Source organism: Pelodiscus sinensis, chromosome 12 (assembly GCF_049634645.1).
Source record: "Pelodiscus sinensis isolate JC-2024 chromosome 12, ASM4963464v1, whole genome shotgun sequence".
In the NCBI taxonomy this organism is placed as follows: Eukaryota; Metazoa; Chordata; order Testudines; family Trionychidae; genus Pelodiscus; species Pelodiscus sinensis.
Window position 1 is genome coordinate 2,212,344 of NC_134722.1, and position 12,718 is coordinate 2,225,061.

At 66.8% G+C, this 12,718-nt stretch overlaps 1 protein-coding gene across 1 annotated transcript; it reads left to right on the forward strand.

The window, feature by feature from the left end:
- The first annotated feature begins 2,097 nt into the window (after positions 1–2,097).
- DBNDD1 (dysbindin domain containing 1) lies at positions 2,098–12,182 on the forward strand. The gene is made up of 4 exons (XM_075939803.1): positions 2,098–2,280; positions 6,149–6,295; positions 7,796–7,933; positions 9,911–12,182. Exons 1-4 carry the CDS (start codon positions 2,250–2,252, stop codon positions 10,075–10,077), a joined length of 483 nt encoding a protein of 160 aa, XP_075795918.1. The 5' UTR covers positions 2,098–2,249; the 3' UTR covers positions 10,078–12,182.
- The last annotated feature ends 536 nt before the right edge of the window (positions 12,183–12,718 follow it).

A 12,718-nucleotide genomic window follows, 5' to 3' on the forward strand; every position in this document is an offset into this window, starting at 1 on the left:
CCCAGACTGACCCTTCCCTCAACCCTCACTTCCTAGTTCCCTTGGTGCCCTCAACCGGTCAGACCGGTCAGGTCTTAGGCAGCCCACCTGCTGGGCAGTGCTCCGGACACTGGCCACTAGGGGTCACCCACAGCCCAAGCATAGTGACCAGCAAGGTACTGACACTGCGTCACAGATTTACTAATCAGAGCTCATGGGATGGCATCACTGAGGCTCATGCAATAGCGGGGCCAGCAAGGTCTACACCCAGGGCCCCAGCAGCTCTGCTGTCTCTGATGCCCTAGTCTCCACCCCAGCAAAGCTCCATGGGGACCACTGATGGAGGCATGCCCGTTAGGGACCCCTGAGCCCCCCAGCCGGTGAGCAAGCCAGGTGCAATCTGCTTTCCCTTGCTTCCCCAGACGGCTCGGCGGGCCCTTCTGGCGAGGGGCTTGGCTGGACAGATGACACAGCTGGCGACTCCAGTACAGCTGTGCTGCTGTTGCTGGGGTGCTTCGGATGTCACCCGAAGGGGGCTTTCTGTCAGGGCAGTTAATCTGCCCACCGCAGGCAGGTTTTCAGCAGAACCCTGCTTCCTGCAGGCCTAGCGGCACCTCCCTGGGGGTGGGTCAGGCCGGCCTAACCATCGCACAGAGCACATGCCTGTTCACACCCTGGGCCGCGGGGCTAAGTTGATCTGATTTTGAGGTGTGGACTGGGCCTCAGAAACAGCCCCCCCCCCACTGCTCAGCCTAAGCTCCCTTCCGGGCACTCCTCCCTCCCCTCCTACCGACCTCTCCTCAGTAGGCACCGGTCTGTGCCGCCCGGGCACCCTGCCTGCCACGACCCTGCTGCTGGCTCCGGAGCCTGTATGCAGCAACAGCATCTTCCTTTGCTCGGGGCTCCATGTCACATCACCCCGATCCTTTCCCCTTGGAGCCACAGCCACTAGCCCTCCCAGGTCCCACCCGCCACCCTGTTCTGCAGGGCCCTGTCCCCAGCAACGGGGCCCACCCTTGCATATTTGGTCCTGCTGGGGATTAGGGATATAATAGTGTAGTTTTTTAGCAGGCTGCCCAGCAGCCCAGCTCAGTCCTGGTTTGTGCCAGGTCCAGGACCTCCCCCTATGGCAGCTCTGCATTTAAAGCATGTTAGGAGCCAGGCGGGCTGGCAGCCTGCTTCAGTTCTGGCTCGCACCATGTCTGGGCGCTCAGACCCCCACCCCAGGCAGGGGCTGCTGCCACCCCATGCTGCTGCCTCTGTATCAGAGGCAGCAGCGTGGAGCAGCAGGCAGTTGGTCCATGAAGGGAGCTGGTTTTTAAACTGGCTCCCCTCGCGGACCAGCTCCCACCTGGAACCCCACGCTGCTGTCTCTGAGAGGGGCAGCAGTGCAGAGTGGCAGGGGGCTCCTCGGGAGTGGGGCTGGAGTGAACTGGCTGCCGGCCCGCCCCCGGGGACTATAGAATAGTCAAGTAACCGATCAGAATTTATGAGGTTACTCGACTATTCAATTAACTCAAATGTAACATCCCTGCTGGGGATGGGTGAACACACGTGGCCCCCGCTGCACCAGGGGCTCCAGACTCCGCATTGTGAGCCGGCAAAGGAGTCTGCTGACTCAAGGCCCAGCCCCCCGCAGCATTGGGGATCCCAGGCTGGTGCTCCAGCCCCCCACCTCCTGGACAGGCTGGAGCACACAATCTCCTAGCCTGTGCCCCCCCCGGGGGAATGAGGGGGGAGTCTGTCTCCTCAGTCGGGGCCCCCTCAGTGAGGTTTTGTTTTGTGTCTCCCTTCTGTGGGCCCCCGACTGATTTTTCTGTGGGGCAGCAGCCCCTGCCCCAGGACCACACCAAACCAGAGGGCGTGGGGGGGGGGGCTCTCCCATTACCATCAGCCCCCCCTGTGGGGAGGTGGGAGCAAGAAGGGGCATTGGGGGGCCGTATGGACCCCACCGGCGCGTCCTTCACCCCTGGAAGTGCGGACTCCCCCGCCTCTCCACGGCCAAGGTAGAGCCCGGCCCGGCTGTCAGCAGCGCAGAGCGGGGGGAGCCAGCCGCGGGGAGGGGGAGAAAGGCGCCCGCTGCACCTGTCCTCGCCGCTCCCCCGCCCGCTGCCGCCCCCCGCTGCGGCCCCGCCCCGCTCCGCGGCGGGCTGAGTGGCGCTGCAGCGCCGGCTGGGCAGCGGGGCTCGGCGGGGCCATGCGGGCCGGCGCGGGCGCAGCGCTGCGGGGACGCGGAGGCTCGGCCTGACGCCGCCCGGGCTCCCGGCCGGATGGAGGCTCCCGGCGGAGCGGGGACCGCAGGTAGGTGGCGGCTCCCGGCTGGGGCCCCCGCCCCAGGGAAAGTTGGGGCAGCGCCCCCCGCCCCGGCGCCTCCTTCGGCCCCCGGCTGCTGCTGGGCGCGCCCGGACTGGTTCGCCCCGCGCCCATCACCGGCGACGGGAGGGACCCGCGGCCCGGGCAGGTGCAGCGCCGCAGGGAGCCGCCCCCGGTCCCGGAGCCCGGCCCTGCAGCGGCGCCGGGGCGGGGGGCCAGGCTGCCGGTGGCCCTGGGGGCGCTAGAGGCACAGGCCGGGGCTGGCTCCGCAGCGCTGCGCGGGGCCCAGACGGGAGCGCCCGGCCCAGGCGGCGCAGCCAGACGTGGGAGTGGCCCAAGGCAGCGCTAAGAGGGGGCGGGGGGCGCCTGATGCGGGGCAGGGGCATCGGTGTAGCGGCTGTGTGCAGTGCGAGGGGTGTATGCAGTAATGGTGTGCAGGGGGGTGTGGTGTGCCGTGCCGGGGTGTGTGGAGTGGGGTGTTTCCGTGTGTGTGTGTGTGTAGTGCCTGGGTGTGCAGTTTGAGGGGTGTTTCTGTGTGTAGTGGTTGTGTGCAGTTGGGGCAGGGTCTCTGGGGTGTGCAGTGCCTGGGTGTGCAGTTCGAGGGGTGTTTCTGGGTGTAGTGGTTGTGTGCAGTTGGGGCAGGGTCTCTGGGGTGTGCAGTGCCTGGGTGTGCAGTTTGAGGGGTGTTTCTGGGTGTAGTGGTTGTGTGCAGTTGGGGCAGGGTCTCTGGGGTGTGCAGTGCCTGGGTGTGCAGTTCGAGGGGTGTTTCTGTGTGTAGTGGTTGTGTGCAGTTGGGGCAGGGTCTCTGGGGTGTGCAGTGCCTGGGTGTGCAGTTCGAGGGGTGTTTCTGTGTGTGCATTGGGGGTGTGGTGCCTGGGGTGTGCTGTGGCTGGGTGTGTGGAGTGGGGTGTTTCCGTGTCTGTAGTGGTTGTGTGCAGTGGGAGCGTGCTATGGCTGGGTGGAGTGGAGGGTGGGGTGGAGTGGCTGAGTACAGTGGGGGTGTGCATGTGTGGCGTGGTTGTGTGGCGTGGGGTGGTGGCTGTGTGCAGCGCAGTGCAGCGGGGGTGGGGTGTGCATGTGTGTGTTCAGGCCCTGGGTGGGGATGTGGTGGGGTGGTTTGCAGAAGGCCGGTGCTGGGGGGTGGAGGGCCTGGCCCACAGCTCTGTTTAGCGGCTGTGCATCCTTTGCACACAGCTGTGTGGGGGAGGGGGCGCCTGTGCTGGGTGTTACTTACCAGGGTTTTGGGGCCCCAGCATGCCCCAAGCTTTTCCCTTCTGCATCTAGAACGAGGCTGGCCAGAGCCATAGGGGCGCAGTGGGGCCTGGTGGGCCCCACCGGGAGTCCCAGGGGCTGCCTGGCGTGGCCACAGGGCACCAGCCCCCATTGCAGTTTAACATGAGTCAGCACAGGAGCCTGGTCAGCGGGGAGAGCGCACCGGGCCAGCCTCAGGCTGCGAGCAGCTCTCCTGGGAGGGGCGTGCGCCTGCAGCCCCAGAGAACAGAACAAAGCCGGGGCAGCTAACGAGCTAGCAGGGCTGGGAGACGGGGGACAGGCCCCTGCAGACACTGTGATAGCTGGAGCCAAGTGCCAATTAAACAGGCTCCTTCCTGTATGCCCGGCCTCCCTCCGAATGCAGCTGGCTGAGTCTCTTGTGGCTGAACGCACCAGGTTGCAGGGCAGCAGCATAACGAGATGCTAATGAGGCTCCCGACAGTAGCTGCAGCAGGGGGGATGGGGACAGCAGGGTGGGGCCTTGACCTCAGGGGCTGTGGCAACAAGCCCCCCCCCCCCCGAGAGCGCTCACAGCCAAGAGCGCACCCCTGGATGTGGGGTCACTGGCACGGCCCAGCTCTGCCTTCCCCCGGCCTGCTCCCCAGTGATCCTCTCTTGCTCACCCTGCTGGTTCTGAATTGATTTCCAAGGCTCCCCCTTTGCCTGATATTTCCGAAGGGGGCACCCAGCATCTTTCTCCATGGCTGCAGAGACCCGATTCCTGCAGCAGGAGCTAGCAGACCCCCCCCCCCCCCTCGCAGCAGGGGCAGCTAGAGAAGAGGTGCCCCCCAGCAGTGGGAGCAGCCAGGCCTGGGGAGGGGGCATTCCCCAGCTCTGTATGGGCCCTGGTTAGGGCACCCAGCCCGTGCCCTGGGGGGCCTGGGCAGCCTGGCTGCTGCAGCATGCATATGAAGGCACTCTCGGGCTAGCTTGGCTCCCACGTGCACCCCACCAGGCCCTAGTGCTGTGACACCGCTATGGCCAGCCTGGCCCTCGCCAGAGCACACTGCCCCGGAGCCAAAAGCCACTCGGACCAGCAGCTACAGCACGCCGCGTTGCAACCCCAGGGCTCAGGCCCGCGGCAGGAAAACCCAGCCAGCGTTAGTCACCCAGCGAGCAGCCCCCCGCCACGCAGTGCAAATGGGGCTCGTGGCCGATTTGCTGCAGGGTGATGGATGGCCAAGGCCGGGCGCGGGGGTGTCCTGCTTGTCACGCCCTCAAACGCCCGATCTAGCGCTGCAGCCACCAGGCACCTCCGTCTGGGGGGCCTGGGGCTTGCTGGCCATGTGCTGGAGCCATGTGGGCTGGCAGCCATCCCCAGGCCCTGCTGGGGAGTCCTACGCAGCAACAGCTTCTCTCTCAGCTCTTTCTCCGCAGCGAGATCAGTCTGCCTGCAAACTCTCCCCTCCCCCGGCTTTCCCACTGCCGGGCCCCCGGGTGCCCAGTCTCCTTTTCCGTAGGGCCTGGGAACAGCACCAGCCCTCCCCCTCTGCATGCTCTGCCCAGCAGGTGCCCTGCCCACGGTGCCCATGTCCCCTCCTGAGAGCAGCACAGGCCGTGATGCTGTTTCCAGCAGAGCCTTTCCCTAGCCTCCCCTGGGGGGCCTCTGCCCAGCTGACTTCCTGCTTCTCCATCTCGCATGCTCAGGAGATGCACTGGCGGGGCCGACAAAGCCGCAGCTCCTCCCTGGGGCAGCCTGGCAGCGCGGCTGCCGCCTGCCTCACAGGCTTGCCCGGGGAAAGCGCCAGCCGGGCAGGGAGCGCTGTGTCTGGCTCCGACCCTCACGCCCTGGCTCCTGCCCCGCCTCCGGCAAAGGGCCTGCCCGCCACAGGCACCGCTGTTTGCATGGACACAAAGGGTCCCTGTGCAGGGCAGGGCGTGCGGAGCGGCAGCGGGCACACAGCGGCTGGCTGGTACCAGCCCCCATCCCCACTGGGTCCCGCGCCGACAGGCCCCTCCCCGGGCCAGGCCATGGGTCTCAGCGGGTCTTGTGTGGTACCTGGAACCGGCCTTTCACCCCCGACCCTTGCAGGATGGAGCTGAGTGCGGCGGTCTGCCCGGCGTGGGGATGAGGACGGAGACCGGAGCCGCCCTGGGCTGCCTCCTCGCCCAGGCCTGTCCTTTCAAAGTGGCTTTCGTCAGCGTGGGCCATGGGCCTGCTGGGGCTGCATTGCCAGGGCACCGGGGGAGGGGATTGGCCAGGGGGGAGCTGCCCCGGGCAAGCAGCTGTAGGAAGGGGCCCAGAGCGAAGCCCTGTGCCTGCAGAGGGAGAGCCCTGCCAGTGGCCATGACACCCACCTGGGGCACTGGGTAGGCCAAGGCGCCTCAGGCTCCATGCCTCTACCCTGCAGGGGCTGTGAGGCCCACCCAAGCCATCTCATGGCTGCGGGGCACTTGTGGCATAGGCTGGAAGCGAGCCAGCCCCCCAGCTCTCCTGCACGGGGGAGGTGCACCCCTGCTCCCAGGGGTCCTAGAGGCAGGAGTGCACTGGGGCAGCCTGCTTGTAAGTCATGCAGGGACGGGGGCTGCCCTGGGCAGAGGGCGCAGAACTCGGTCTCACGCCGCCGGCGCTTGGTGCTTCTAGAGCGGGTGAAGGAGGCCCAGACCCTGGAGCGAGCCGCAGGCATCCCAGCTCATGGGCCGCTGGAGGAGCCTCCCAGCCCCCCTGCTGAGGAGCAAGGCGGGATCCCCATCCCCAGCTCGGGCCTGCTGCAGGTGGCCGAACGGAGACGTGAGTACAGGGCAGCATGTGCCCCCGTCACAGCAGTGCAGCCAGCCCAGCGCTCCTTCCCCCAGCCCCACCCAGCCAGGGGCCTGGCCAGCCACAGGATCCTGCCCCCAGCCCAGAAGGGGGCAGTAACACAGCAGGACTCACGGCCACAGGCGCCTCCTGCTGGATGCTCTGGGAACTAGCAGTTCAATGCTGGAGCACCCCTTTTCTGCTGGGGTCTCGCCCGGTGTTACCTGCTTATGCTGAGCCGCTGCGTATTAGGACCCACGGCCCTCCCCCACCATGGTGTCCTCCCCTCTGGGCACTGCCCTGCTCCAGGGTCCTCCCCCTCCAGGAACCCCCCAATCCCCACCTTGCCTCAGTGACCCACTGCCAGGCTTCAACCTGCCCAGGGGTGGGGAACCTAAGGTGCAGCCCTCAGCTTGCCTGGATCTGGCCCCTGAGGCTCAGGGCTCCCGCTCAGCATTGTTCTGTGTTTCTCACTTGTGTGCAGCCCCGACTGACTTTTCTGTGGGTCCATGGCCCCCAACCCAGAAGAGGCCCCCCCATATAGCCCCTTACCTGTGGGACAATCTGCAGCTGAACTAGCCACTCAGCATTGGCAAGGGGGTGCAGACCTCGGGCCTTTGCCTATCCTGACTACATCCCTTGGTACCCTCAGGCCCTGCAGCCTGGGAGCTCGCCTGGCCAGAGCACCCCAGCTCCTCCTGCCTTTCCCCAGCCCTGCTCTAGGTCAGGAAGCCTCTGGTAGCCAGGTCCCTCCTATTCCCCAGCAAGAGGGAGTTTGTTGCTCCCCCAGCCCCTATTTATACTGCCTTGAGCTGGGCCCTAATTGGCTGGATCAGCTGCATCTGCTGGCTCCACCACTTCTGCCCTCTCCTGGGCTGGGTTTTAACCCTTAAAGGGCCAGTGTGGGGCAGACGCCCTGACACGGGGCCTGACGGTGTCTGGTCAGATCTACTGACCGGCCCCCAAGGTCCGGTTACTGCGGGTGAGGGAGGCACCGAGTCTGTGCAGATCCCAGCCCTGGCTCTCTGCAAGTGAGGACCACAGCCCCTGCACAGGCCCACTGGGGGGAAGGGGGTGGAGTGAATGGGGGCGGGGCTCCAGAGTGGGCGGGGCATCCAGTAAAAGGGCGGGGCCTGGAGGTTCCGGATTTTATATATTACAGAGTTGGCAACCCTAGACCCAGCCCAGCCAGCATCCTGCTCCCCCCAGCCCGAGCCACGAGCCGGCCTCCTACCCTTAAGAACAGTCAGACCAAAGGCCCATCCAGCCCGGTGTCCTGTCTGCCGACTGGCCGGTGCCACGTGACCCAGGAGAGTGAACAGGGCCCCAAGCCAAGGAGGGTGTCTCAGTTCCAGGGGCTCATTCCCCCCGGCAGACTGGGGGGCAGCTTCTCCAGCGGTGACCACGGGGGTCTGCCGTGGGGCAGCAGGGGGAGTGGGACGGGGATTCGGAGCCGGCCCCGAATCTCTGCGCTGTCACCTCTGCTCCTAGAGCCCCTGAGCAGCGTGTCCTCCCTGGAGGTGCACTTCGACCTGCTGGACCTGACCGAGCTGGACATGTCGGACCAGGAGCTCGCTGAGGTCTTTGCCGACTCCGACGACGAGAACGTAGCCAGCGAGTCCCCTGCCGGTGAGTGTGCCCGGCCCGGCCTGCCCCACGCACACAGGACACCCCCACCCCCCTCTGCCTGGCCCTCCCAGCTGGGGGGCCAAGGCAGCGCGTAGCGAGCTCAGTATCTAAACACAGCAGGGCGCTATTAACGGCCCAGGCCTGCCCAGCTAGGGCGGCCCCCCCGGCTGGTTCCCGCAGACCGCATGGGCTCAGCACATCCTGCCTGGGGTCCGTGCGCCCCTCGAACTCAGGTGCCACTGGGGTAAGTGGCAGGGGGGCAGGGGCAGCCCTTTCCTCGTCTGTCCCTCTGGTTTCTGGAGCAAGGCCTTGCAGACACACTCGGCCTGGCTCTCCGTCCCTCCCCCGCGTGGGCCAGGGCCTGCGACCATGCAGCCGGGCTCCGAAGCCTGCGTTCCCAGCCACAGCGCGGGAAATGCACCCGCTCTGCTGCATCTGGGGAAACCGACACGACTGGGCAGGGCGTCTCCACGGGGCATCGGTGCTGCAGGGCAGGTTGTCTGGGTAACTCGCAGAGGCCTTGGGCGGCCGCAGCACCCCAGGGCCCCTGGGCAGGGGCGCGGCCGTAGCTGGGGGGGAGTGTGGGGCCGGGCGAGGAGAGGGGGCGTGTGCACTCCTACAGCGGAGGGCTGGGGGTTGCACCGTGGGGCCTGCCATACCCCGGCTTGCTGTTGTGTGTGCCGTTCCCTGGCTCCCCCTCACCCCCATTTCAGAGCTGCTTCCCCTTTCGGGGCCCGAGGGGAGGCGCTTGGGTTTCAGTTCAGTCCAGGGGCCCCATGGCAGCTGTGCGGTGCCGGCGGGAGGCAGAGCACGGGGGGTCCCGGCTGCAGCCAGGGATAATTGCTGCACCGTCCCCCGAGCGCCGGGCAGGAAGGGGTCTGCGCTGTGCTCTGTTGCTCAGGCCTAGCACGGAGCCCTTGGAGAACACGGGCTGCCCCGGAGGCTCCCACCTGTTCGGCAGCCCAGCACCCCATCTGCCCCAGGCGCCTGCTCCGCCAGTCGGGGTCTCGGTGCCGGGGAGGAGAGCGCGTGGAAACAGCAGCTGCCGCCTGGCGAAGCAGATGGAACCAATATGTAAATCAGCCCCTTCAGCATCGTTAGTGGGAACACGTGCCCTGAATTAATTAGCAGGACTCCCCTGCGCTCTGTCGGGAGCTGGCTGGGGCTCCCTGCTGCAGCTTTGTTCCTGCCACGGAGCACGTGGCCCGTGCTCCCGGCCTGGGCACCGGGCTTGCGGAAACGCACTTCAGACGGCACCAAGTTCACGCGCTCGTGCCCTGAAAGGCAGACGGTGCACATGCCAGGCCAGGTGCCCCCGCACGTGGGGGCACAGAGCGGAGCCTGCTGTTTGTCAGGCATCCTGGCCGGCAGGGGCCGTGCTGCGCCCTCGGTGCAAAGCAAGGGGCGCATTGTGCCCATGGGGATGCTTTAGTTCCCAGGCAGACCCAGGCCTGGGAGGCACCAGGGTGGGATTCTCATCCCAGCTCTGCTCTGTCGCGGTGTGTAAATCCCTCCTTTCTCCGTGAAAGGGGGCGCACGCTCCGTAAGAACGGCCAGGCTGGGTCATGCCAAAGGTCCATTCCCCCAGTGTCCCGTCTGCCCACAGTGGCCAGTGCCAGGGCCCCAGAGGGTGTGAACAGAGCAGGGAATCATCAAGTCATGCATTTCCTGTCACCTATTCCCAGCCTCTGACAACCGGAGGCCAGGGGACACCATCCCTGCCCACCCTGGCTAGTAGCCATTGACGGACCCAACCGCCAAGAATTGATGAAGCTCTTCTTCTAACCCGAGTAAAGCTGTGGCGGGGAGTTCCGCAGGTTGACTGTGCACTGTGTGACGAGCAAGGCCCCGGCCAGCGCCGTCTGAGAGCTCGTCTGAGAGCTCGGTGTTTTTACATGTCCCGCCCCCAATCGCTAGGCCTGCCTCCTGCGTACCAGAAGGGCTCCCGCGCCAGCTGAGTGTCTGTCTCCCTCCCAGGTCTGCACCCGCACCCCATCCCTCGGGCCGGGTACCTGCGCTCCCCCTCCTGGACGAGGACCAAGGCCGAGCAGGGGCGGGAGAAGAAACACCTCAGTGACTCGGAGCTGCAAGTGGGCATCGTGGACACTTTCCTCACGGTGGAGCGGCCCCAGGAGGAGAACTAGGGGGCTGGGCGGTGGGGGGGGCACACCGGGGCTGTTGGCTCTTGCACTGCCCCCAGCTGCCAGACTGTTGGTGATCTTAACAGAGCCCCCCGCCTAGAGAGACGTGCCCCTCTGCTGGCTCCACGTAGCACAGTGCTCCCCGGCAGCGGGGGGGCAATGTGGGGGGCAGGGGAAGGGTACACCAGCACACTGGTTTAGCACTTTTTTAACCCCTTCCTGGCTCAGTTCAGCACAAGCTCTGGCCGCAGCCGTGAAGGGTTTGTACTGGGCAGGCTCAGCGCCAGGCGGGCTGCCCGGAAGGGAGACGCAGGGTCTGGAGAAGACCCTCTGCAGCGGGCAGAGCTGGGGGGGGAGGAAGCCCCCTTTCGCCCCCAGGGCAGGGGGAAGCAACAGCAGAGCACCCGAGGGCAAACAGCCAGGCTAGTTCTTCCCCAGGGAGCGGCCAGCCCCGCGGCTCCAGCCAGCGCCTTCTATAAGCACATTTGCCCACCCCCCGAGGCCTGGCCCCTGGCGGCTCCGGCGCTGGCAGAAGAGCGGTGCCGACGGAGTCGGTGTTGGCACCAGGCTAACCGTTCGCCCAGGGACTCTGCAGGGCTCGCGGCGGTGCTGGCTGCGAGGCACCACGGGTCTGAATGACAACGGCCGCTTTGCCCAAGCGCTGCTCCCAGCACGCCCGGCTCCGGCTCTGGCACGGCGTGGCGGCCGCACTGGGCCCTGGGAGCCCCCCGGGACAGACCTTTCTGCTGGGCAGGAGAGCTGGCCCATGGGCCCCCAGGGCCAGACCTGCTGGAGGGCCCCGGGGCGAGGCCGATCCTTTCCCTGCCCTCCCCAGCAGCTTGGTGCTAAGGCGCAGGGCGGGCGGGAGCAGCCAGGCTGCGCTCACACTGCCATGTCTGGTCAGCAGCCGGGGCTAAGGACTCAAACCTCAGCCACTGCCCCTGGCCCCTGCCCCGCTGGAGTCTGACCGAACCCAACTTCTGCCCCCTCCCCGGGGTGGGTTTAGCCTGCCGCACCCCCCCTGACCCATCGTGCTAACCCGGCCGGGCTAGGTGTGTGCTGCTGGGCACCCCTCCAGCCCCGGGGCAGGCTAGTCTCCGTCTCCTCCCGAGCACCAAATAACGCCAAGGTTGCCTCAGCGCCACCGCAATGGAGTTACACAGCCGGGGGGGGGGACGTCTCCTGCTCCTTCCACCCTCCCTCGGTCAACCCAGTGCATCCGCATTTTCTGCCACTAGAGAAAAAACTGCCTCCTGCTTCACTGAGCATGGGGGGGGGGTACTGCCTGCCCAGGGGCTGTGTGTGCAGCCGGGGCAGCTCTGTGCCTGCGACAGGGCTGCCTGCTTGCTTCGGACACTGGCCCCGTCAGCACCCCGGGCTGCAGGCTGGACCGCCCGGCTCGCCAGAGGGACGCGACAAGGCAGCGGCTCCTCGCCCCACCAGTGAGGCCAAGTGGCCAGCACAAGCCAGGCCCTGCAGCTCCCAGCAGGGCAAGGGGTGACCAGTAACAGTGCGGGGGGGCCAGCCCCTGGAGGGTTTCAGACAGCCCCTGGTGGTGGGATCAGAGCCTGCTCCGGGTTGGCAAACGGCTCCTTTCTGCTGGCTTCTGGGACCCGTCTGCCCTGAAACCAGCCCAGCTCCAAGGGGGCCAGCAGGCCACACGGGGGGGCTGGCCTGCTTCCGATGGGCACGTTGCTCCAGCCAGCGGCCAAGCTAGCACTTGAGCTGATAGGCGCCACCAGGGGCTTGGGCAGCAGCGTCTGCACTGGAGTCCCTGCGTCAGAGCCGGGGGGTTGGGCTGTGGGTAGTGTTCAGGGCTGGATGTTGCTACTCCAGCAGCCCATGGGGTTGCTCTTGCTGGGTGCAGGGGGGTTGTGAGGGGCAGGAGCTGGCCAAACACCCCGTGTGGAGCTGCCTGGCCCCAGAGCAGGCAGGTTGCGATGCCAGCACAGCCTGGGCTCCAGTGGGTTGAACCCTGCCGTGCGGCGGTTACCGGCGTGCCAGGCCTGTGACCTCACCCCGTCAGCTGCCGAGCCGGCCCACCCGTGTCCTGTGATTTCCAGTGGTTGTGTAGCAGCTGTCTGTACTGTTAAACATCTCTGCCCTGCCGGCGCGTGGTTTCCTTGGCCCCACCCCGCGGCGGTAGCAGGGGGGCGCTCATGGACAGGTGATCAGGAGGACAGCAGCTGGGCCATACTCCTGCCCAAGGTGGAAGGGATGCGGCCTGGCAGGCCTGGCTTTCAGAAAGCTCAGCCGCAGGCTGGTCTGCAGCCCCCTTCCTCCAGGGCCAGCGCTGAACGTGTGGGACCAGCGGGGGTAAACGCTGGCCTGGGCTTGTGTGGGGCTTCCAGCCTCACCCACCAAGCAGGTCCAAAGGGGCAGTCCCCCCCCAGGGCTGATGGGCCTGTGAGCCCTCTGCATGGGCTGGTGGAGCCAGGCCCTTCCCCACACCCAGGCACGCTCCCCTGCTGCAGGAGGGATCCAGTGCAGGGCGGAGCACAGGCCAGCAGGTGGGCATGTGCTGGGCAGGCCGTGGTAGTCCAGTCCTGCCAGCAGGGCCGCCTGGGACCAGCCGGGCTCATCCCCAGCAGGGCAGGGTGGGCCGTCAGCCTGCACCGTGCAGCGCGGCAAAGGAAAGGCAGAC